We start from the raw sequence: 21,600 nt of genomic DNA on the forward strand, positions 1-21,600 counted from the left end.
TCACTTCCTCCTCAGACAAAGTTTCCCACCCACCCTTACCCTGGACATTCATGCCGAGGCATGAGAAAACCCCAGAATAGCTAAGCTTGTCTTAGTTATGCTTTTAAATAAATAAATAAATAAATAAATAAATAAATAAATAAATTTTTATTTCAGAGAGGAAGGGAGAGGGGGAGAGACGGAAACATCAATGATTAGCGAGAATCCACACACCCTGAGCCCAACACCCAGGCATGTGCCCTTGACCAGAATGGAACCCAGGACCCTTCCGTCCACAGGCTGACGCTCTAGCCACTGAGCCAAACCAGCTAGGGTTCTTAGTTATGCTTTTATCAGCCCATTGCCAGTGGCCGGCATTTAGTGCCCCCCTAATAGTCAAGAACGTATCTGCCAGACAGTGTCCCAATGAGTGGCTTGTATTCCAGGCCCATCTGCTTATGGAGGGAGGGGTTTGGAGACCAGACTGGGGCCTCAGCCCCTCCCACCCTACTCTCCCCACCGCCCAGCTCAACTTTAGATAGTCTCCTTGGCACTATTCGCAGCCACCATAGCGATGGTGATGGTGGAAGGGGGGGAAAGAGAAAGGGGGAGGCGGCAAAGTCTCCGTTTGGAACTACATCTCCCATCATGCATCCCGGCCCCAGGATGCCAGGCTCCTGAAGCGCGGACCGAGGCCCCGGGATCCGGGAAAGGTCGGGGTGAAGAGCAGAGCACAGGGAGCCGGCCCGTCCCCTTCTCACGGAGGTCCCGGCCCTTTAAACCCTAGCAGGCCTCTCGGGCCGCGGCACTACTACGTCGGCCTAACATGGCCGCTCGCGCGGGGACTGGTCCGGTGTGCAGAGCCGGGCCGAGGTCGAGGGCCAGGGACTGTTCCCGGCGTCCCTCGCGGCGTGGCGTGGGCTCTCGTCGCCACCTCCAGGTCCCGCGAGAGGGAGACCTTCGGGCTTCGAGGCGGCCCCCGAGGCTCCTCTGGACCGCGCTGTGGTTGGGGAGGGCTGGTCGGCGGGGTCGCCCGGGCAGGGAGCCCCGGCCTGCAGGGTAACGAGGTGTGTGGGGAGCGCTGAGCGGACACCGGCCATGCGGCCTGCTTCCGAGGGAGCCCCTTGGATTGAGGACATCTTCAGCGGTGCAAGGGATCTTACTGGAGACCTGTCACTGTCACAGTCTTAAAACATCAGACAGGCGGGGGGCGGGGAGAGAGGGCTGCAGCACCAGCCGGTTCTGGGACAGTGTTTATGTCTCATAAGTTCTTCCAAGGGTGTGTGTGTGGGGGGGGGGGGGGGGGCGGGGGCGTGTCTTTGCTGAGCTGTCACGCTGCAAGGCTGAGCACCCTTGGGAGGTCAGCAAATGATTTTTGATTGACTGATTGCAGGTAGTATGGCCCAGGGATTGATTGAGGTGGAGCGAAAGTTCGTTCTTGGGCCGGAAACAGAAGAACGGCTGCAGGAGTTGGGGGGCACCCTGGAGCACCGGGTCACCTTCCGAGACAGCTACTATGACACCCCTGAGCTGAACCTCATGCGGACTGACTACTGGCTGCGACAGCGAGAAAATAGTGGTTGGGAGCTCAAATGTCCCGGAACAGCAGGTGTCTCTGGACCCCACACTGAGTACATGGAACTCACAGCTGAGCCTGCGATTGTGGCCCGGCTCTATAAGGTGCTGGGGGCTGAAGTCCCCGGGGCTGAGGGTGTGGCTGCTGTGCTGGGCCCACTGGGACTGCAGGAAGTAGCTAGTTTTGTGACTAATCGAAGTGCCTGGAAACTGGTGCTTTCCAGAGCTGATCAGGAGGAGCCTCCGCTCAGGGTGGACCTGGACACAGCCGACTTTGGCTACGCCGTGGGTGAAATAGAGGCCCTGGTGCAGGAGGAGGCCGAAGTCCCCGCTGCCCTAGAGAAGATCAACAAGCTCGGCAGCATGCTTGGTGAGGGAGACAGACCCTCCGTGCTTTCCCTGTTCCTCTTCCGGGTGTACCCAGCGGGCCAGGTAGCAGGGAGGGTTTTGACGTTATTTCTCTAATGGGAATTGTTTTAGCAACTTTCTAGAAGACTGAGTTTTCTTAGGTTTCTATCCAATCCCCTTTCCTCTTTTGCAGTAGTGCTCTAATCTTGATTTAATTCTGCCGAGTGTCTCTAATCTATTCCAGTCATTCTGATTTAGTTCACATACCTCTAGCCTTCAGTTCCATTTGTCAGTTCTCTGCTTCAGTCCTTCAATCCATCCTCCCCTCTCCCAACTCCTACCCCCGCATTTTTACAGCTACCTAGATCTTCATTTAATTTGTCCTGTTAGCTTTCAGTACAAAGCAATAATGCATTTATGAGAGACCACTGGGGCAAGCACTGGCAGGCTTTTGTTTTTCCTGTTCCTAAGCTTAGTGCCCTTGTAGACAGTTCATCCACACAGTATGGGGTGGCGCATCCCATGAGGCCTTACAGCTCTTGAAAGCTGTTCTCACCACCTCAGCAAACATACACTGAGTTCCTAGTTATGTGCCCAGTATGCTGGCAGGTACTCCCAGTAAGACACAGGCTTATCATGGCTCCACCACATAGAGGCTAAAATTCTGTGAGTCCCAACCCATGGCTATAGCTGCTTTTCTCTCTCTCTCTTAAATTTTAGAGAGAGAGGAAGGGAGAGGGTGAGGGAGAAACACTGACCAGTTGCCTCCCATATGCACCCCAACCGGGCATTGAACCTGCAACCTGGATATGTGCCCTGATCAGAATTGAACCTGTGACCCTTCAGTGCACTGGACAATGCTCCAGCCACACTGGCTAGGGCTCTCCTTTTCTTTCTACACCCCTCGGGTTCTCTCTGTGTGTATCTCTATATGTGCCTCATTACCGAATCAATGAGCTTTGGCCTGTCTAGGTGGACTTTAATCTTAATTGGGGGACAGGAGCATTATACTGAAATAAGTCGATGCTCGAGCACCCTCTGTCTTCACGGTGCCTACGTGCCTCTTGCCCATTTCTCCTTGCTGGAGGAGGAGCTCATGCTTGGTTTCCCAGTCCCACTCCTGCCAGAAGTGGCCCTTTTAGGCCCCACTTCCAAAATCAGGGAGTGGGCTGTGGGTTAGCCAGCTGGTTGGATGGCTGGCATTCCTAATCCCAGGGCTGCCTTGGAAACAACTTTGGGGTCCGGCTCTGGGCAGGGAGTAGACTCAAAGCATTTGTAGCTCTTTCTGGTTCTCTTATTCTCCTTTTGCCTATAGGTGTGTTGGCACAGGAGCGGGCACCTGCCAAGCTGATCGTGTACCTACAGCGTTTCCGGCCTCAGGACTACCAGCGCCTGCTAGAAGTACACAGCTCCAGAGAGAAGCCAGAGGGGACTAATGGTGCTGACAGTAGCCTGGGCTGAGGGGTCACTTCCTCAACAACAGAGAAGAGAACTCTGAGCCCAATGGGGCTCATTCCTTTCCTCACTGTGCCTGTTCTCCTGGCTTCCCTTTCCACCGTGTCTCCTCTCTCACCAGCTCTGCCCGTTCCTTCACCCTACCCTCAGCTATCCTCGGGAGCCCTCCCAGGCTGCCTCCTCTCCCTCATCCGTCAGATGCAATCTGTGGGCCGCCCCTCTCCCCTGGCCGCTAAGCAGCCTCCATTGATTTCCGCTTGTGTTTATAGGATTTCCACTTAGCCGTGATCAGTAGTTAAGCACAGGAAAATCCCTTGCCACCCCCCTTCCCTTGGTCGATGCCATTGATTCTGCCAGCGGCTCCTAAACCACCTTACAGCTGAGTTAGAGATGAGGGGAGGCAGGGGGGATTTCCCTGCCTTGGGGTGTGGGGAATAGCGGCAGGTTGGGGATACGGGTGGGAATCCCTATTGGAAACCTAGACATTCTGGTTGGATTTTCCACTGTGCCCTGCTCTGGCCCACATGGCAAAGTGCCTCCTGTGGGGTCAAATTTGTTCCCCAGCTCAGAGAGGGGTAGAAAGAAAACCCTTCTTTGTTGAAACAGATTCCTGAGACCAAGGGAAGACACATACTTCCTGTTAGGACTTGTTCCTTGCTGTTATTCATATATTTTCTACCTCAAATATATACAAATATAACTCACCCCCTCAGGCTTTATTGGACTTTCATTATTTGTGGGGGAGAGGGTGGGCCCCCTCGTTTTTTTGCAATGGCAAGCACAGGACCAGAGCGCCACCTGCTGGTAGTCCTCAGATGTAGGCTCCAAGCACCTGGGAGCCCAGGGGTTGGGGACCCAAGAGGATTTCGGGCCCAGTGGAGGCGGAGTTATTGCCATGCCTCCACAGGCAAGTTGTTCACCTCAAAGATCTCCTGCACTGACCGGCCATAGTGGTTGTAGGTGAGGCGCAGCTTTAACCGCAAGGGGGCCTAGGAATAGGAGAGTGGAAACCAGGGTTAGCACAGATGGCTGCTCCCTTCCCGGGACCCTAGTCACAGGAGGCTCCTGGAGCTCACCTTGTTAGGATTGAGGATTCGGAGGACCTGGGTCACTGGAAGGCCACCCTGAGCTGGAATGGTGTCCCCACTGGGGGCCTGCAGCTGCAGCTGGAAACTCTGAACATAGGAGATTGGGCAGGTTCAGGCAAGCCCTGCACACCCAATAGTTTCAAACCCTCTTCCCATAACTCCCCAAGTGATCGTCTCTGCATGGCACTCCCTTCTCATCTCATTCTCTTTCCCATCCACCTCCTCTGCTTATTGGCCTTTTCTCCGGGAGTGCCCAGGCCACCTACAAACCTTGGGCACAGCGGCCTGGCAGATGAAGTGGGTGACATCACCCTCTGAGGCGTTGGTAGCAGTGGCAGTGATTAAGAGCAAAGTAGGGGTTCCAGGCGGTCTAACAAAAGACAGATTCAGCTGTAGTCCTTCCCGCTCGAACACTTTAAGGTTTGGGATGGGAGCTAGAGAAGGAAGAGAGAAGCAGCTTACTGTATGGACCAAAGATGAGTTCATTCATTCTTTCATTCAACAAAATTTAAGTGAGCACCCACTGGGTGCAGGGCACTGCTTGAGATGCTAGTGACAAAGTGGGCAAGAAGTTGGAGCCGACAGTCTAGTTGGGGGAGAGAATAAACAAGAAAAGCAAGATAATCACAACCTATAATTGGTGCTAGAAGGAAATAAACTAGGCCAGGATAACTGGGAGGAACTAACTAACATAGGAGTGGTAGGGGAAGCACCTGACATTTTAGCTGAGGCTTGAAGAGTAAGAATAAGCTAGTCATCTGATGTGCTAGGGAAAGAATAGTCCATGTAAAAAGGACATGAATTGCCACGGGCTTGAGGTGAGAGGGTCCGAGGAGCTAAGAGGGGTCAGTGGAGTGGGTAGGAGGAAAGTATATGAGATGGCCAGGGAGGGAACAGGGTCTTCAGCCAGGATAAGACATCTGGAACAAAGGGAAGACAATGAAGGGTCTAGGAAGGGAGTACATGCCAGAACCCCTTTACCTACTAAGATGGGGGTGCTAAGGGGGGCACACAGCAGGGAAGAGGGTACCTGAACCTCAGTGCTTGGCTAAAGGGAAGAAACATATTTCTACACCTTCCCCCGCAAGACATCTCCCTTTTACTGAGGCTTACCTGGGGCTAGGGGAGCACAGGGAAGGTCGAGCAGGTGTATTAAAGTGCCTTCTGGGGAGGGACCCACAGGGGGAGGCGGCTGGGAATCCTCAGAAGGCCCATCCAGGAGGTCTAACAGATCCAAGAGCTTTGAGGCCTGTGGGGAAAGGACAGAAGGATCAGGGCTAGGCATGGAAGCCCCACCAAGTCCTCTTCCCCCTGGGGCTTCCGCCTCCTTACCTGGGGCTCTGTGGGGACAGGGGCTGGTTCCAAAAGGTGGGCTGCTTCTTTGCTCCCCTTTACTTCCTCATCAGCCTGCGGGCCACCTCGGTCCACAAGAGGCATCTTTTCTAGGATGGCCGCCCTGAGAGATGGAACGCAGGTGTGTCCCTCTGGGTGGACCCTGCGCTTTTTGCAAGAGGCACGTGGCAGGAGGAGTAAGAACATGGAGCCCTGGACACATGGTGGGTTGGAAGTGCCCCTCTGACTTCCCAAGGCGGCACACTACTGATGGTTTCCAGGTGAGCAAGGAGGGTTGGAAGCCAGCTTGGCTTCAATGAGCTGTGGGTGGGACGCTCTGACTGTGATGAGGAGGGCACAAGTGAGGTGGAGACCCTTGCACCCAGAAAGGGACTTTGGGGAGAGGGCATCTGGGGAGAGGGCAGGAATTGGGGTTCCACGCTGTGGCAGACTGCCAGTCGCACCTCATGTGGTCGTACTTCCGGAAGAGTGTGTTGTACTCCACGGCCCGCTGCTGCAGCTCCACGTCCAGGCAGCTTCCGTAGATGGACACCACCTGGCGGATGCGGCTGGGCCAGAGGGTGGTGTGTGAGTGGGAATGGCAGTCTGCCTTGCCCTTCAACTCCAGGATGTGGCAGGGAAGGGAGAGGCCCCACAGAGCAGGGCGATGCCCATGATACTTGGCTCAAAAGGAAGAACCTAAGAATTGGGGGTGATGGGGGGTATGCCTGGGGAGGAACTCAGAAACTGGTGGGCAGAAGGGACACTGTCACTGGAGGCGCCAAGAAGAGGGTCGCTGGGAGGGGCTGGGGCCCCTTCTTACTTGTTGTCCCCACGAAGCCGGGTGCTCAGCTTCATGAGGGCTGTGAGGGCGTATCCTCGGGTGGCTGGCAGGGACATATGGGACTGCAGCACCCTTTCCAGTAATACCAGCACTTCTTCTTCTTCCACCTTTGCAAGGCGGGGGTGGGGGGTTGGGGGGTGAGGCATAGATAGTGACCCTGGGCCAGCCCTGCCTTCCCCGACAAGTCCCTCCTCCGTGTATCCTCAATGCAGGTCTCACCTGAAGTGGCTCAGTTTCCTCACAGCTCCCCTCCAGCAGGAGGTCCCCGTACTCCCCAATGCACCAGGCTGCCACTTGCACCAGCGGTTGCTGTGTAGGATAAGACACATGCTGGGCCAGTGTCCCTCACTTCCAAACCCCGTGACACCCCTTTAGGTTTGGAGGGGTGGGTAAAGGAAAGGAGGGGCCTCGGCACAAGGAAGTTATGTTAGTTCGTCCCCCCACTGTCCTGGTTCCTGGGCCTCCTCTGCCCTCTGGTGGCCAAGTATCAGAACTACATGGTCTAACCACAAAGGGTGCAGCAAGGATGAAGTGAGCGTCCCTACTTAATATTTGGAAAGAGGGCTACAGATACTGACTGGCATCCATTAATTCACTCAGCATTTCAGTAATAAAAAAACAAATACATGCAGAAAGAGCTTTTACTGATCTCATTTGATCCCGCAAGACAGTTCTGGGAGGTGGGCAGGGTAGAAAGCTGAGTGTGCCAAGCATAAAGCAAGTTACATTCGTCATCTGGTTACACAGCCAGTAGGTACCAGAACCAGAAGTCCAGATGTTCTTACTAAAAACAGGGCTCTGCCCTTGAGGATGTCCTCCACTAAGAAGAAAGTTATGACTTTGAGGGAAAACCATTGGGAACCAGGTGTCAGGAGTCGTTGGCTCAGGAAGGGCTGGGAGGGTTGGGCAGCCTGGATCTGGGTGGTGGGAACATTACCTGGGAGATGTCCTGTGCCAGGGCACTGTAGAGGCGGCGCACAGAGTAGGCGTGTAGCTCCTGGGCCCCACCAATCAGCTGGGTCAGGTTGGCCACCGCATCATCCCGAACATGGGAGCCTGCCTGGAGTAGGGTACATGGCCAAGTCAGTGTGGCGAGCCCTGCCTACTCCTGCCCAGTTCTCTCAGGCCAGCCCCTGCCTCACCATTGTCAGCACTCGCAGGATGGTGTCTATGTGCCATCGCTTGGTTGGGGCGAACCTAGGGGACATAGGGCATTTCAGTCCTAGCAATGACCCTCCCCAGATTCCACCCTCTCTGCCTCCTGGGCACCTGTCACCTCACCTCTCTGCGGCCAGCAGGATTCCTGAGGCACAGTCTGCCCGCAGATCAAGGGGGCAGGACTCCAGGAAGCCCTGAAGCTCTTGTGTCATGGCTCGCACGTTGGAGCTGTTCACCAGAGCCAGGCTCAGTTCCAGGGCCCGCCTGCCAGGAGAGAGATCTGTCCATACGAGGTACCTTAGGCCCTCCTCTTCCCCAAGCCCCTGTCTTAGTCCCCTTACTCCAGCTGCTCTGAGCCGGTCCCTATCTTGGCCACCAGAAGCTGGGCCTTCTGTCTTGCTCACCGGCTGAGAGAGGCGTCAGGTTCCCGAAGACATTCCACCACAGTGGGCCGGTGTCGCTGCACAGCGCTGTGATCAGACTGCACCAGGCGCAGCAACGATGTCAGGGCTACGTATCTGAACAGAATGGGAGAGGCCCCGTCACGCCATGGCCAGCAGCCCTCCGCCCCGCACCATTCTGCCCTGGGTACAGGGATAAGAATGACTTGGGAGGCTCTGGGAGGAGCAGGGCAGAGGGCCAGGGTTCAGTGGCACAACCCAGCCAGACACATGGCATTTTTACCTAATATTCTTGTCACTGTTGAGCAGGAAGCGGCCTAGAATGTTGACAGCTAGAACCTATGGGAGGCAGAGGTCAGGGACAATTCGGGAAGGAGCAATCTGCTCACTCAGGAGTGGGGACTGCCTGCCACAGGACCTGTCTTCCCGGCTGGGGCGGGTGGGTGGGGCCACAGTGGGAGAGGCATATGAGATGGTACCCGCAGGCCAGCTGCAGAGCGGATGTCCACGATGGTGAGCACGGTCTCAAACAGGACCGCGCTGCCTGCATTCCGGCTGGTGTCTGTATTAGTGGCCACCTGAACGGATGGGACAGAAGATGCATGTAAAGCGGGCCCTGTCCTCTCCTCAAGTCTCTGGAAGGTCTCCACAATGTCATCCAGTCCTCCACCAGCTAACAAAGTTCCCTAAGCCCCCACACACTATGTGCCCCTCACGGATACCACAGTCTGGAGGGAAACCGAGACCTGATTATATGGCCACCTCACGGTGAGTTACCCTGTGAGAGCTGCCCAGGTGGGATCACAGAGCAACATACTTAACCGGCGCCCCTCCCAGTCCCCCACCTGGGCCAGCAAGTCATTCATGCTCTCACTGCTCTCCTCGTGGTTCCGGCCCAGAATCCGAAGCAGACGAAGTATCTGGACCTGCGTTTGGGTTAAAGGTGGAGAGGTTCTTAGGGTAAGGAGTGAAGGGGCTGAGGAGGAAAATTTGACATTGAGGGGAGTATTGCGAGGATCTGGCTGGGTTCCTAGAGCCTCCCTGTCCCTCTGCCTCTGTGTCACAGGCCCCTTAGGCCCTGGGAGGGGACCCAGAGATATGTGAGGCCAGGGGATTTGGGGACAGGCTGTTTTTTTTATTGTCAGTAAACTGGATTTTCTGACCTTTAGGCATCCCTTCCCTGCACTGGTCCTCAGATGACCTGGGCAGTCCTGTGCCTGCCACCCTACCCTGCCCAAGACACTAACTGAGCCCAAGTGTTCTCCGGGAGGTGAGCACTGGCCACGGGCTTACTGCTAAGCTCTCTGTTCCAGGGCTACAGCAGAGAGGCTCAGCCCACCTGTAGGAAGGGGTCACTGACTCCAGATATGCTGTGTTCTGTGGAGTATCCCGTTGTCACCAGAGTCCGGAGGATCTGTACCAGCTGGGGCACCACCTGGAGGGAGGGCACAGCCTTATCTGGGCAGTCTTCCTAATCTTCTCCACCATCAGCCCCATTCCAGCCCCACTGCCCCTCTTTTCCTGGCCCAGGGCCTGTCCCTTCACCAGCCCACCTTTCGAAAGCGCTTGAGGGCTGCAGGGCTTCGTTCGCAGAGCTCTGTGATCAGCGTGATGGTGCCCAGCAGGACGCCTGGTGTCAGGGCAGGGGAAGTGAATGGTGGGCCAGGGGCACAGGAGGGTCTACTGTGTGTGTGCACATACTACCCTTCTCCAATGAGCTAAGGTTCCGGTCCCATTTTCCGCCTTTGGCCATAGCCAGAGCTGAGAAGGGCATGGGACGCCCCGTGGTCTTACCGTGGTGACGCTCGTGAAGCAGTTTGGCACAAACTGGGAGGAAGGTGTCGGAGAGCTCAGGGACTTTTCGGATCATGTGCACTGCAGTCAGAACAGCCTGCAGAGGTCAGGGGGCTCAGAGAGGGCGGGGGTCTGCCAGGATGGGCCCCCCGCCTCTGCCGTATGGCAAACAGGACAGTTTCTGGAGGGACAAGCATCTAGAGTCCCGCCATCTCACCTTCTTACGCACATAGGGGCTTCGCTCCAGGAGCAGTTTCTCCACCTCAGTGGCCAGGTCCCGGCACATCTCAGCAGAGCCCATGGTGCTCAGAGTGCACAGGGCCAGGCCTTGGACGGCCTGAATACCCTGGTTCAGGTCGCTGCAGAGTTTGGGGAGGACCGTCAGTCAAGCCTCTAGTCCTTCCAGTACCCGCAGCAGGCAGCCCCCTGGGAGTTCCCGGTTCCCCTCTCCCATCTCCCCGATTCCGAGTGCTTCCCAGAAGCTCTCACTTCTTGATGCTGTTGGTAATGAGCAGGTGGGCATCCTGCCTCTCATCCAGTAGAAGCATGGCCCCCAGGTAGCCCACCCTCTTGTCTATGAACCTGGGGGAGGCGATCAGTTTCAGGCACTCCATCTATAGGGAGAGAGGCAGACCAGGAAGGGACAGGAGTGAAACTGGAGGCACCAACATCCCTTTTCTATCTTCCTCAACACCAGGTTAACTTCTCAGGGCACCATATCCCGTCACTCTCCCTTCAGCAAAAGGAGAGGCTTAGGAAGTTCAGAGCTGGTGGGTAGTTTCAAGAAAAGGAAGTTGAGGAGGATGGGAGAGGGGAGGAGGTGCCCTGGATGGGGCTGGCCAGAGAATGAAGGGTTCAGTCCACCTGATGACCGGTGGGGGCTGTAATGGGGAAGGAGGTCTGTGCTGCATGCTGTGAGGGCTTGGAACATTGTAGAATTAAAAAAATAGGGGCAGCACAAACAGGTGAGCGGGTCCAGGACCCTATCCCAGCAGCCTCCCTCACCAAACTCAGAAGGAAGGCATCCCTGGGCAGTACCTGTCCAAAGTGGGCGGGGTAGCCCAGCATGTGGACATAGAGCAGTTTGGCCAGCTGGCGGTGCCGGAGCAGAGGGTCCCCGTCGCGGAAGGAGGCCCGGATGTGGGCACACTCCTTTTGGATCACTTCCCGCTCCTGGGCCTGGGTCTTGGCCCCTCGAATCTCCTCGATGAGATCTTGAAGCTTCAGCGAAGACATCACCATCCTGGGGGTGGCGCGCGGGGAGCAGAGCCCGGGGATGGAGAGGGCTTTCACGCTCTCTGGCCGGGCGTACCGGGCCTTGCTGCCCAGGCCGGCCCGGTGCCCCGATCCCGAAGGCCGGGGTCCCACAGCCGCTCGGACACCGAGCCTGCATTCACCTTTCCCCACGTGAGTCTCCAGACCCCGCCCCCTTCTCCCCGCCGGAGGCGACCCCCACTACGCATGCGTCCCCGCCCCGCCCTGCACCCGCTCCTACTGAGCATGCGGCGGAGCCCCGCCTATTTGCCCCCCTCCGCCCCACCTGGCTCCCCATCCCTAGCTCAGCCATGCCTTTCCTTGCAGGGCTCCGCGCTGTTTCTTCCGCGGGACCCCTCCCAGCGCTCACATCTTAGGGCCCAGCTCCCCCGCACCAGACGCCAGCCTCACCTGGCTTCGGTCTCCACTGCGCTCCGCTCCCCCAGGCGTTTCCTGGTGCAGGGCCGGGCGGGGGTTGGTGCTCGGGCTGGTCCTTCCCTCTCCCCGCCCCCATCACGGGACCCCGCCCCCCGGGGGCCGCCCCGCTGAGCCGTCTTGGGTACTCTGACCTCAGGCTTTGGAGTTTAGGGGAAGAACTCTCCACGACAGAGAAGCCTGGAGACGGCTGGCAGGCCTGAGGTTCCCCAGGCGGGCTCCACGCGGGGATCCTCGGAGAGCTTAGGTCTGAAAACATCGCACCCCAAAGGAGATGACAGTCCCCCCTTTTTTGAACTTTTTTATTAATATATTTTTTTTTTGTTAAATTTCTTTGTATTTTTTTTTTTCCTGCAAGACTTGGTGTTGGCGGCACTGTTGTAGTTTAACTTCAATCCCAAATTCCATGAAATAGAAATCAGAAGTAAAGGCTGAGAGGGGAGGAAGGAAGGTGGCAGGCCAAGGAGTAAACAGAGTTTGACTAGAAAAAAAGAAGAGGGTGTGTGTGTGTGTGTGTGTGTGTGTGTGTGTGTGTGTGTGGTGGGCATTCCCAGGCAAGGCCATTCCTTGAGGGAGGGGTTTGGCAGGCAGCTTGCCTCTGCCTCATGCAGGGGAGGGAGGAAAGATCCCCTGGGGACCTTACAGTCCCCTCTTCCTAGGGCGTCCTGCCCCCAGGGGAAAAGTTAGTACCAGGGATCAGCCACAACCTCAAACAGGGCTCTCCGCCCACCTCTGCCCTGCCTGGAAAGTGTATGATACATCGGCTTCCAGTGATCCCCTTTTTCTGTTTACCCATTTCACAAGATTCTGATATGATGCGGGAAGAGATATAACCCACTTAGAGATTAAGCTTGCCACAACGTTCGCTGCCCTGTGAGCTCCTGTCAACTAACTGGTCGGGTTCCATTCCCCAAAACTGCCTCCCCCAACACAACTGCCAGAGTTGGGGAGCGGTGTCCTTGTTCAAGTGCCTCTAACCCTCTGCAGGAGGAATGTCTTCTTCAGGCCCCTTAGAAATTTGATCAAAGGCCACAAGTGAGTCCAGACCAACCGAATAAATCCTTAGGGGAGAGAGAAGGGTGGGAGGGGTCAGTGGGTGGACTTGGCTGCACTGGGCTCTTTCTTTCCTTTACACGTTGCTCTTGACATGGTATGCCACCCTAGGGGGTTGGATGAGGGGCTGGCAGTTGAGGAAAGAAAGTGGGAGATACTAAGAGTCTTCTCTCTTCATTTCCCTTCATATCTCTTTTTCAGGGAAGGATGGGATTAGGGAAGAACCTATCTCAGTGCTTGGAGGGGAGACAGGATCCTCCAAAGGCAGAGATGGTGACTGTACCTCCTCCAGCGTTTTCACTAGGCCTCAGAGGGGCAACAGGGCCCTGGGTTAGGGGGCCACAGAGCTCGACCAGTGCCTTGACCAGTATAGTCACTCCTGCATTTTCTTCCTCCTTTCCACTCACCTTCCAGGAGACTCCTCAGGACACCAAAACCCCACCCTCATCCAAGTTCAGGTCTAAAGAAAAGATGGGCAGGGTGTGGGGCAATGGTCTGACTTAGATTTGTGTGTCTCAGAGAAGAGAGCAACTCTGAGCAAGAAAAGCCCTTCATATGTAAACAATCTAGAGAAAGAAAGAGTCGGGGTGCGAAAGGGAGCGAGGAAGACAGAGACAGATCCAGAATAAATGAGAGAATCTGAAAGGAGAGCAGGAAAGAAAAGGCAAGAGACAAAACCAAAGGGAAACAGAAAAGGAAAGGGAGAAGAGAAAAAAGAAAGAAAGGAGAAAACACAAGCAGGAGGAGGAGAAGAAAAAAAAAATAGGCAGATCAAAGGAGTGAAGAGGCAGCAACCGAAGCCAGAATTAGGCCAGGCAGGAGCCTTAGGTGAGGAGCTGGGAGAACAGGAACGCCAGGCTGAGGTCCAGGAGGGCCACGGCTCCCACCACCAGGGGGTTGGCAGCTCCCTAGAGAGACAGGGAAAATGCAGGCTCAGTCCCTGAGCATCAGGTCCAGTGACGGGTCCCACCTTCCTGCCCTGGCCAAGGTGGCAAAGCAGAAGGATCCCAGACACCTCTCCTTAGAGGCCAGAGCATGGGGATCACCAACTTTTGTCTTGGATTACAAAACACTCCTCTTCTCCCAGCCAGGCTCCCTTAAGTCAGGAATAACCCTTCCTCCCTCCTCCTTCCACTCTACTCCCACCAGCATGTCACATGGCCCAGGCAGAAGGTGTCTGGCCTTAGTAGCATACATTGGCAGCAGCAGCTGGTACTGCAGTAAAGCAGAAAGGGATGAGGATGTGGTTGCTAGGAAACAGAAGGCCTGGAGTCCAATCAGAGCAGAGGGTTCTGGGGAAACTCCACCCCTCCTAGTTTTCTGCCTTCTTTCCTCTTTCCCTTCTTCCCAGAAGAGGGAGGGAGAATTGGGGTAGGGAGGGAACAAACTTTTCCTTTTTTATTTCTGGGCACCAAAGAGAGAAAGTGTGGAGGTGGGGTGGGGGTGGAGTAGGAAACTGGGAGCTGGAAATGACATGGAAGGAGAACCGGGAAAGACGTTCTGGCTCCACCGTTACTTATTCATTGGTAACCTTGGGCTAGTTACTTTACGTGCTCTGTGACTCAGTTTCCCTTTCTGTCAAAAGAGGGAGTTGGGCATGAAGGTCTCTAAGGTTTCTGCCAGCTCTCACATTTTTCAATATTTTTGAGGGAGGATATGGTGTAAGGCTGGGCAGGCACAGAGAAAGCTGAATCCAAATCCAAACCCTCCGGGATCAGAGGGAGGACTGGAAAGGAGGAGAGGCAAGGCTTTGCGGAGAAGAGGGGCAGAGAGGAGTGAGACTCAGAGGGCACAAGGCGGGGTGAAGGGTGTCTGTCTCACCGGCTGGGCTGGCCTCTCGGTGGCAGCTGGCTCCTCACGCTCTTCCATCCGGCACCCAGCTTCAGGACCCCTTGAGGAGGGGCCCCTCAGGACTGGTGTGGCCAGGGGCCCAGGCTCCGAGGCCCCTAGGGTCCTTATGAGGGGCAGGGGCTCTTCATCTTCCCCCTCCTCCTCGCGAAGACTGCCGGAACTGTCACTGCAGCGTCCAAGGAGTGGGGAACCGTCTCGGGGTCCTGGGCCCTGGATCCCAGCCTCATCCTCGGCCTCATAGCCAGCTAGTTCCTCTGCCCGCTCACCCGGGCCCCCCCACTCCTCAGGCCAAGTTTTAGGGCTGGAGAAGGGACCCCGGTCCCCTCCAGGAGGCAGTGGGTTCCGGCAGGCTGGGGGTCGCCAGGGTTGGCGGCAGGAGGCAGGACTGCTGGGCAGTTCAGGGGAGCCCTCTGAGGGGGTCAGTCCGTTCTCGTACACCCCAGGGCTGTCCTCATCCAAGGGCTCTGTGTCGGAACCTTCTGAGTCCTGCCTGGGTCTGCGGCCTGGGGCAGGGACAGCTAAGAATCAGAGGGGTTAGCCTGCCTTGGACTGCAAAAGCGACCGCTTTATCCCTCCAACCGGACACCTCTCAGGACTTTGGTATCCCCAAACTTACAGCCAATCATCGCAAGACCCAACTCCTAGTCCGTATTACCCTGTTTCATCAATTCTCAGTTCTATTCCCTACCCTGCCACCCTCTGTCCTCTCAAACCCTCCTATCTTGGCTTTCCCATCCCCAGCCTCCTGTGGGGATTCCCTTCCCCTTCCCCCCAGCCCACCACCCAGCTCCCCAGGGGGCCCACCCCCGCCCCAGCTGCCCATGCCTCACCTGGGGCCTCTAACATGGGTTGCAGGTCCTGGGCTATCAGTTTGGCCATTCGAGCAGCCTCCACAGCCTTCTCAGCAACGCTGCTGGCTGCTACTGCCTTGAGAAGGGCGTCTGCTGCCCTGTCAGGTTCCAGGGACAGGGTTTTAGCAGATCTGCTCAGACGTTCCAGCCCCCAGCCCAGTCCCCACCACAGCACATCCCCTGTCCCTCAGGGCAGCGGCCCTTTGGTTTCCTCTCCTAGACCTGGGCTGTGCCTCCTGTCCTCACACTCTCCTGGTCCTCTCACACCCTTCCACCATCACATCCTGTAGTGACACTTCCCTTCTTCATGCTACAGGCCAGGCCAGGCCCTCCCCTGCTGCCCTCAACCCTGTTACAGTATTCCATTCCTGTCCTGCTCCCTTCCTACTAAGAATGGAGACCTTACTCTTTTCGCACATCCCTCTGCAGTCCCACCGGCTTGGTGCTTATAAGCTAGGCCTGCCTGCCCTCTTCACTGTTGGCCCCTCCTGTTGTTATCAACTCCTCTCACCCTCCCTGGGATCACACAGCTTTTTGTGGGGTCCAGGATGTTTTTCTGTACCTCAATCTGCCCTTCTGACAGCGTTGCCCTCCCTGCACCTAGCCCTTACCCTAAGCCAGTGGTCGCCAATCTTTCGGACCTCACCGACCACCAGTGGTCCGCGGACTGCCGGTTGGCGACAGCTGCTCTAAGCCACCCTCTCCCCGTGTTAGGAGCCTTTGCCTCCCTCCCCCTCCGCCGCTAGCCCTTACTGAATCCTGCCTCTCCTTGCAGATTTCCTGACATGAGAATCTCACATCTTGCTTTTCCTCAGCCTCTTCATTTATCACATTGTTCTCTGCTTCCTCACTGCCACCGCCCCCTGCCCCATCTCATCCTTTCTGAACTCTGGAAGTGGAGTACGCGTGGGTCCCCCCTTTTGCTATTTTCTATTCTCTCCCCCTGCCAACAGACATGCTTTCTCACCACTGGGATATTCTACCTTCTGGGTAAGCTCCTGGTCTCCCTTCTACAGACTGCCTCCCATCCTGCCCTGCTCCTTAGGGACAGGTTACCTTGAAGCATTATCAATCCTTTCCCTGCTGTTGTTTCCCAGTTCTCTCTCTGATAGCAGACACTTTTTAAAATTTTCCCTTCCCTTTCACCCTCTGTTGTTAATGGTAGATGCCTTGTAATCATTAAATTAGTTCTGTAATTCTGACTGATATACTTGCCACGGGTTTGAATGGATCAAGACCCATGATTCCCTCTGGCCCCAGGCCCCTTTAATCTGGCCTAGGAAGACAGTCTAAGTATGGGGGTAGGGAGAAGGATGGTGGTGTCCACTGCAGACTTAGGTCCACCTGCTCTGCCTATACCTTGGAAAATATGGTCAGCCTCCTCCCATCAAACCTGGTGGGTCAAGGACCGTAAGAGCCTGCTTGGAGGGACCTCAGATAATGCTATTTTTCCATCTTAGGGCTTTCAGACTCTATATGACCAGTCTTTTCCTAAAACTGAGCTGGTCTTAGGGTTTAGGGCAGGAGATGAGGATCCTAGTCTTGAGATACATTGAGTTCTGTTGGTGGTAAAAAACAAACAAACAAACAAAAAACCGACAATTCTGACTATGTTTTTGAGTGGGGAGGGTGTGGATGATCAAGTCCAGGCAGTAGACCCAGTCTGTGCTTAGGCATCAGGCCAGGCTCAGGCTACCTGGCAAAGGCATTTGCTGCTAAGGCTCTGCTGTTTCCATGGCAGCTCACAGCCAATCAGGTTTGCCAGGCCTGTTGCTGGGGAGACCAACCAGCCTCCTCCCACTGCTTGATCTTCCAGCTATTGAGATCCATTTGTTTTCCCTGCACATGCCCACTCCCCATCTAGCCTAAAGTGCTCCCTGGTGGTGCTCTGCCTTCCCCCTCCCCTGGCTTAAGGCCTTGGACTCGAACCTTCCAGATGCTGACACATGTATACAGATAGACATTCTCTGGCTCAGGCATCTAGTGTGGATATGACATGTACACACACATCCCTTGTCACCCATTATACAAATCCACTGAAGTATATTTAGACATATCTTGATCTCTGATCCTCTGAATCAGTCTCAATATTAAACAAAATCCTTCAGCTGTGCCCTCCCCTTTAAATAAAATCTAATATAAAAAATTCATATGTGTGAGTTGCATAAATCAGGGGCCTGTGAATTTCATTACAAATGGATATTTGGCTCTCTTTAGATCTGGGCTACCTACCCCAGGCATCACAAGTCATCTGTAGCTATTAAACCCTTAAAACATGGCTAACCGGAATTGAAATGATGTGCTATAGGTGTAAAATACATACTAGGTGTCAAAGATTTAGTAAAAAAAAAAGGAGGGGATGTAAAATATCTCATTTATAATTACATATTGACCATGATTTGAAGTGGCAATATTTTGGATGTATTGGTTTAAATAAAAACATATTATTCAAGTGCACCTAATCTGTTTCTTTTTATTTTTTCATATGGTTACTAGAAGATTTAAAATCATGTATTTGCCTTACATTATACCAGACAGCTCTGCTTTAAATAACAAGGTTCCTGAGGGATGAAAATGTAATCTGATTTGCAGAAAAAAAATTTCATTTACCAGCAAGCCTCCTCCCTCCAAATCTTTATCAGTGGGTAAAGAACAGGAGGCAGAGGAGGCAAAGCTGAGAGGCACTTGGAAAATACGGTCCTTTTAGGTGGATAAGTCAGGTCAGCCCAAGGCCCCAGGGCTGAAATGCTATGGGCCTGTGGGCAGGCTGAACTGTGGTTAGGAACTCGGCTCTTTCTCCTTGCCCAGGGCCGCTGCTCCCCAGCCTGAAGGCTAGATTAGGTGCAAGGAGAGGAAGACTAGGGGCATATCTGAGTTCTAAGAGGTTTCTGGGCCTGCACAAGGCAGTGCTCGTTGCTAATCCCACACACTATGACACATGTCCCCACAAAGGACACTGAGACACACTCACATTCTAACACGGCTTCCCTCAAATACCCAGCCACCCACAGTTACACCTACATCCACCTGTAGCAGCGCTACAACTGCCTGGCCCTAGGCCTGCTCTTCCCCACGAGGCCGAGGCCGCGTGTCTGGGTCCTCCTTTAGGCACCAGCCCCCTCTTCTGTCCCCAGGGTACCTTCTCCCCTTAGCCCAGCTTTGGCCTCTGCACCCGATGCCCACCTGGCAGCGGCAATCTCCTGGCGCTGGCGGGCAGCACTCACTGCTCGACGGGCGCCCTCGACGGCCCGGTCCACCTTCTCCTTGACTTTGCCCCGCCGAAGGGCCAGAGGCAGGAGGCTGCGCACGCGCCCCCCGTGCACCAGCCTGTTGCGCTTGTACTTGCCCTCTTCACGCGAGCCGTCGGGGCGGGTGGTGCGCCCGTAGCCGTGCCGCCGGTTGCCCAGCCACTCGCCCTCGTAGCGAAGCCCGTTGGAGCGTTGGCTCACGCCGTAGCCGCTGCGCCGGTCCGCGCGCCATTCGCCCGCATACACCTCCGTGGCCGAGCCCTCGATGAGGGCGGGCGGCGCTGGGGCCAGGGACCCGCTGGCCTCAGAGCCCGGGGGCCCTGTGCTGCCCACCTCGCTGCTCACCTCGCTACGCAGGGAGCCTCGCTTGCTGCCCAGGGAGCTGCGGCGCCCGCCCGCGCGGAGCCCGCTAAGCAGCAGCGAGCGGCGGAAGAAGCCGCCGGCCACGGGGGTGCGCTTGCGGGAGGACGCGCGGTCAGCGTCCCCCGGCCCGGCTAGCACGAAGCCGCCCCGAGAGCCGGAGGCCGGGCTGCCTCCCTCGTCGCCGAGCAGGGGCAGGGGCGGGGGCGGCGTCGGGGGGTCGCTGTGGCCGGAGTCCAGAGAGGTGCGGCGGGGTGAGCGCAGCAGCGCCGCCTGATGGTAGGGTACGCTCTGGCGCACCCCGTAGCCGTGGCGCTTCCCGGCCTGCCACTGGCCCTGGTAGGTGCCTGCGGGCGGGGCAGGAGGGGGAGAAAGAATCAGGACCTGCTGCTCCTTGGACCCCAGGCCCCCAGCACCCCCGGAAGCCTTAGCGTGGAAGTCGGGGAAGGGCATAGGGCTGGGGACAGGCCAGGTTGGGTCGGAAGGTGTGGGAAAGCCACAGGCAGCAGAGGTGTGAATTTGGGCAGTGTAGGTAGATGAGGGAAAGGGAGAGGCGCAGGCAGGCTGTGGCGTGTGGAGGACAGACAGTCGGAGGGTGTAAGGGACAGGCTGACGGAGTGTATGAGGCAGCCATGTGACAAGCAAACAGGCCGAGGAGGGGCAAGCCGAGCGAGGAAGTGCGAGGGGACAGGCCGAGCAGAGGTGTTAGGGACAGGTAGGTGGAGAGGGGAGGTGGAGAGGAGGGTCAGGGGCTGGCAGGTGGGGTGTGTGAGGGTCGAGTAGACGCAGGGGGGCGGGGGAGAGCGAGGAACAGGCAGACTGGGGAGAGGGAAAAGCAGGCAGGGGGCTGACAAACGAGTAAGGCGTGTGCCATCGGGGGAGGAGCGGGCAGAGAGATGGGCGCAGGCGTGCACGTCGATGGGGATGGGGATGGGGATGGGGATGGGGATGGGGATGGGGATGGGGATGGGGATGGGGATGGGGATGGGGAGAGAGCAGGGCATGGGGTGGGGGAGCTATGGCAGGGAAAGGCATACGCGGGCCAGCCCGACTGGGAGGCGCGGACGAGCAGACAGACAGCAGGGGCCGGGCCCGCACCTCCGTCGGAGTAGGTCTCGGTGCCGTAGCCGTCCTGGAAGCCGTCCTTCCAGAGCCCGGCGTAGCGCAGGCCGGACGCGCTCTCCCACACGCCGCTGCGCCCCTTCAGCCCGCCCAGCCACTCGCCGCGGTACGTCCAGCGGCTCTTGCGCTCCACGCCCAGCCCTTCACGCTTGCCCTGCTGCCAGTGGCCCTGGTAGCTGTGTCCGCCGGGCCCCGTGAAGACGCCCAGTGACTCGAAGCCGTGCGCCCAGCAGCCGCTGTACTCGCCCTGGGCGCCGGGCCCGGTGCACACGCCGTAGCCATGTGCCCGCCCCGCCTCCCAGCCCCCCACGTAGCAGCCCCCGTCGTCAAAGTCGAACTTGCCCCCGGGGGACATGCATGTAGTTGGCGCGGCCTCAGCCCCCCGGCGGCTCAGCGCATCCTGGGGCTGGAGAGCCGGCTGGGGGCCTGGGAGCCGGGCGAGGCCTGGGGGCGGGGGCAGTTAGACTGGGGCCGGGCGGGGGGGCCCCAGCGCGGGCTGGCAGGGCCGGACCCTCATCCTGAGTGGCTGCGGAGAAAGGGGGGGGGGAGGTGGTGAGCGAGGCCCCTCCTCTTTGCCCGCGGCTCCTTGGCCCAGTGGCTCGGGGGCATTAGCGCCGCCCCCAACCCCCCACCTTCGGTAGCATCTTACAGCGGCTCCAAGCGTTGGAGGCACGGGGCCCCCTCGCCTCCCTATTCTTGTAGAGCACCCCTCCCATGACTTTGGGTCCCAACCCCAAGCGGGAGTCCCACTTCTCCAATCTAGACCCCCAGCGTGTCCAGTGTGGATGGCAGTTTTGGGGGGGAGGGTCCTGAGAGGGGGCTGGGCAGAGTCTGAGGCCATACGCTTTCTTGGCTGCTGTCAGGACCTATCTGCCTCGTTCTCTGGCTTCCAGGCAAAGGGGGAAATGTAGCGGAGGAGATCTGAGCAAGGTGGGCAGAGGGTTTGGTGGGGGAAAGGATAGGGATGGGAGGCTCTGCGGGGCAGACGCGAGGGTGGGGGTGGGCAGGCAGGCAGGAGGGAGTGGGTAGGTTACTCACCATGTGGGCTGGGGCTCAGGCTGCCTCCCAGGCACGGCGTCCATGGCTGGATACCTCCACTCCGACCTCGCCGGGGCAAACCAAGCCCCCTCCCCTTCCGAGCGGCTGCTCCAACCCAGAGAGCAAAGGTGGGGAGCCCAGCTGGAAGACCAGGCGGGGTGTGTGTGTGTGTGTGGGGGGGGGGGAGGTAGTGGCGAGGGAAGCGGGGAGAACAGTGTAGGGGGAAAATTCTGCCTCGGATGGAGATAGGGAAGAGGAGCTGGGTGGGAAGAGAGAGGGGGCTACGAAGAAGGGGTGTTTTTATTATGTTTTTTTCTTCTTATGGTTGGGAGAGGGGAAAAATATCAAAATTCCGATTCCATCCCAGCACAAATCAATGTTTGCTCCATCCCAGCATCACGGGGGAGGCTGGGC

The 21,600-nt window shown here is 57.0% G+C and overlaps 3 protein-coding genes across 6 annotated transcripts in view; 1 reads left to right on the forward strand and 2 right to left on the reverse strand.

Annotated features, from left to right (window-relative positions):
- The window catches only part of THTPA (thiamine triphosphatase), a 43,838-nt gene extending 39,772 nt beyond the window's left edge, over nucleotides 1-4,066 (forward strand). Inside the window, exons 1-3 of one of the 3 annotated variants that reach the window (XM_081086479.1) lie at nucleotides 925-1,046; nucleotides 1,373-1,924; nucleotides 3,218-4,066. In XM_081086479.1, coding sequence (XP_080942605.1) covers nucleotides 1,378-1,924; nucleotides 3,218-3,363 — 693 coding nt within the window. In that variant the 5' untranslated portion in view covers nucleotides 925-1,046; nucleotides 1,373-1,377 and the 3' untranslated portion in view covers nucleotides 3,364-4,066. Of the gene's footprint in view, nucleotides 1-924; nucleotides 1,047-1,372; nucleotides 1,925-3,181 lie in introns of those variants that run through there. The other 2 variants (XM_081086478.1, XM_081086477.1) reach the window with 2 other exon arrangements.
- Nucleotides 4,000-11,317, reverse strand: AP1G2 (adaptor related protein complex 1 subunit gamma 2). Its single transcript, XM_081086466.1, has 21 exons — nucleotides 11,013-11,317; nucleotides 10,464-10,588; nucleotides 10,192-10,333; nucleotides 9,975-10,071; nucleotides 9,734-9,810; nucleotides 9,520-9,615; nucleotides 9,026-9,106; nucleotides 8,660-8,758; nucleotides 8,464-8,519; nucleotides 8,184-8,297; nucleotides 7,903-8,043; nucleotides 7,764-7,818; nucleotides 7,559-7,681; nucleotides 6,841-6,930; nucleotides 6,601-6,728; nucleotides 6,242-6,346; nucleotides 5,778-5,901; nucleotides 5,559-5,694; nucleotides 4,716-4,879; nucleotides 4,434-4,532; nucleotides 4,000-4,346 (listed from the first exon to the last, which is right to left on the reverse strand). Exons 1-21 carry the CDS (start codon nucleotides 11,214-11,216, stop codon nucleotides 4,245-4,247), a joined length of 2,358 nt encoding a protein of 785 aa, XP_080942592.1. The 5' UTR covers nucleotides 11,217-11,317; the 3' UTR covers nucleotides 4,000-4,244.
- A 631-nt stretch (nucleotides 11,318-11,948) lies between these two features.
- On the reverse strand, nucleotides 11,949-21,445 carry JPH4 (junctophilin 4). Of its 2 annotated transcripts, none has more exons than XM_081086505.1 (6): nucleotides 21,187-21,445; nucleotides 20,125-20,674; nucleotides 18,602-19,373; nucleotides 15,398-15,516; nucleotides 14,538-15,070; nucleotides 11,949-13,624 (listed from the first exon to the last, which is right to left on the reverse strand). In XM_081086505.1, the coding sequence occupies exons 2-6, from the start codon at nucleotides 20,501-20,503 to the stop codon at nucleotides 13,541-13,543; spliced, it is 1,887 nt and encodes a 628-aa protein (XP_080942631.1). In that variant the 5' UTR covers nucleotides 20,504-20,674; nucleotides 21,187-21,445; the 3' UTR covers nucleotides 11,949-13,540. The 2 variants fall into 2 exon arrangements, with proteins under 2 accessions (XP_080942631.1, XP_080942630.1); XM_081086504.1 differs by having other exon boundaries at nucleotides 14,538-15,085.
- Nucleotides 21,446-21,600: the final 155 nt, after the last annotated feature.

Source organism: Myotis nattereri, assembly GCF_964212035.1.
Source record: "Myotis nattereri genome assembly, chromosome: 1".
Lineage (NCBI taxonomy): Eukaryota > Metazoa > Chordata > Mammalia > Chiroptera > Vespertilionidae > Myotis > Myotis nattereri.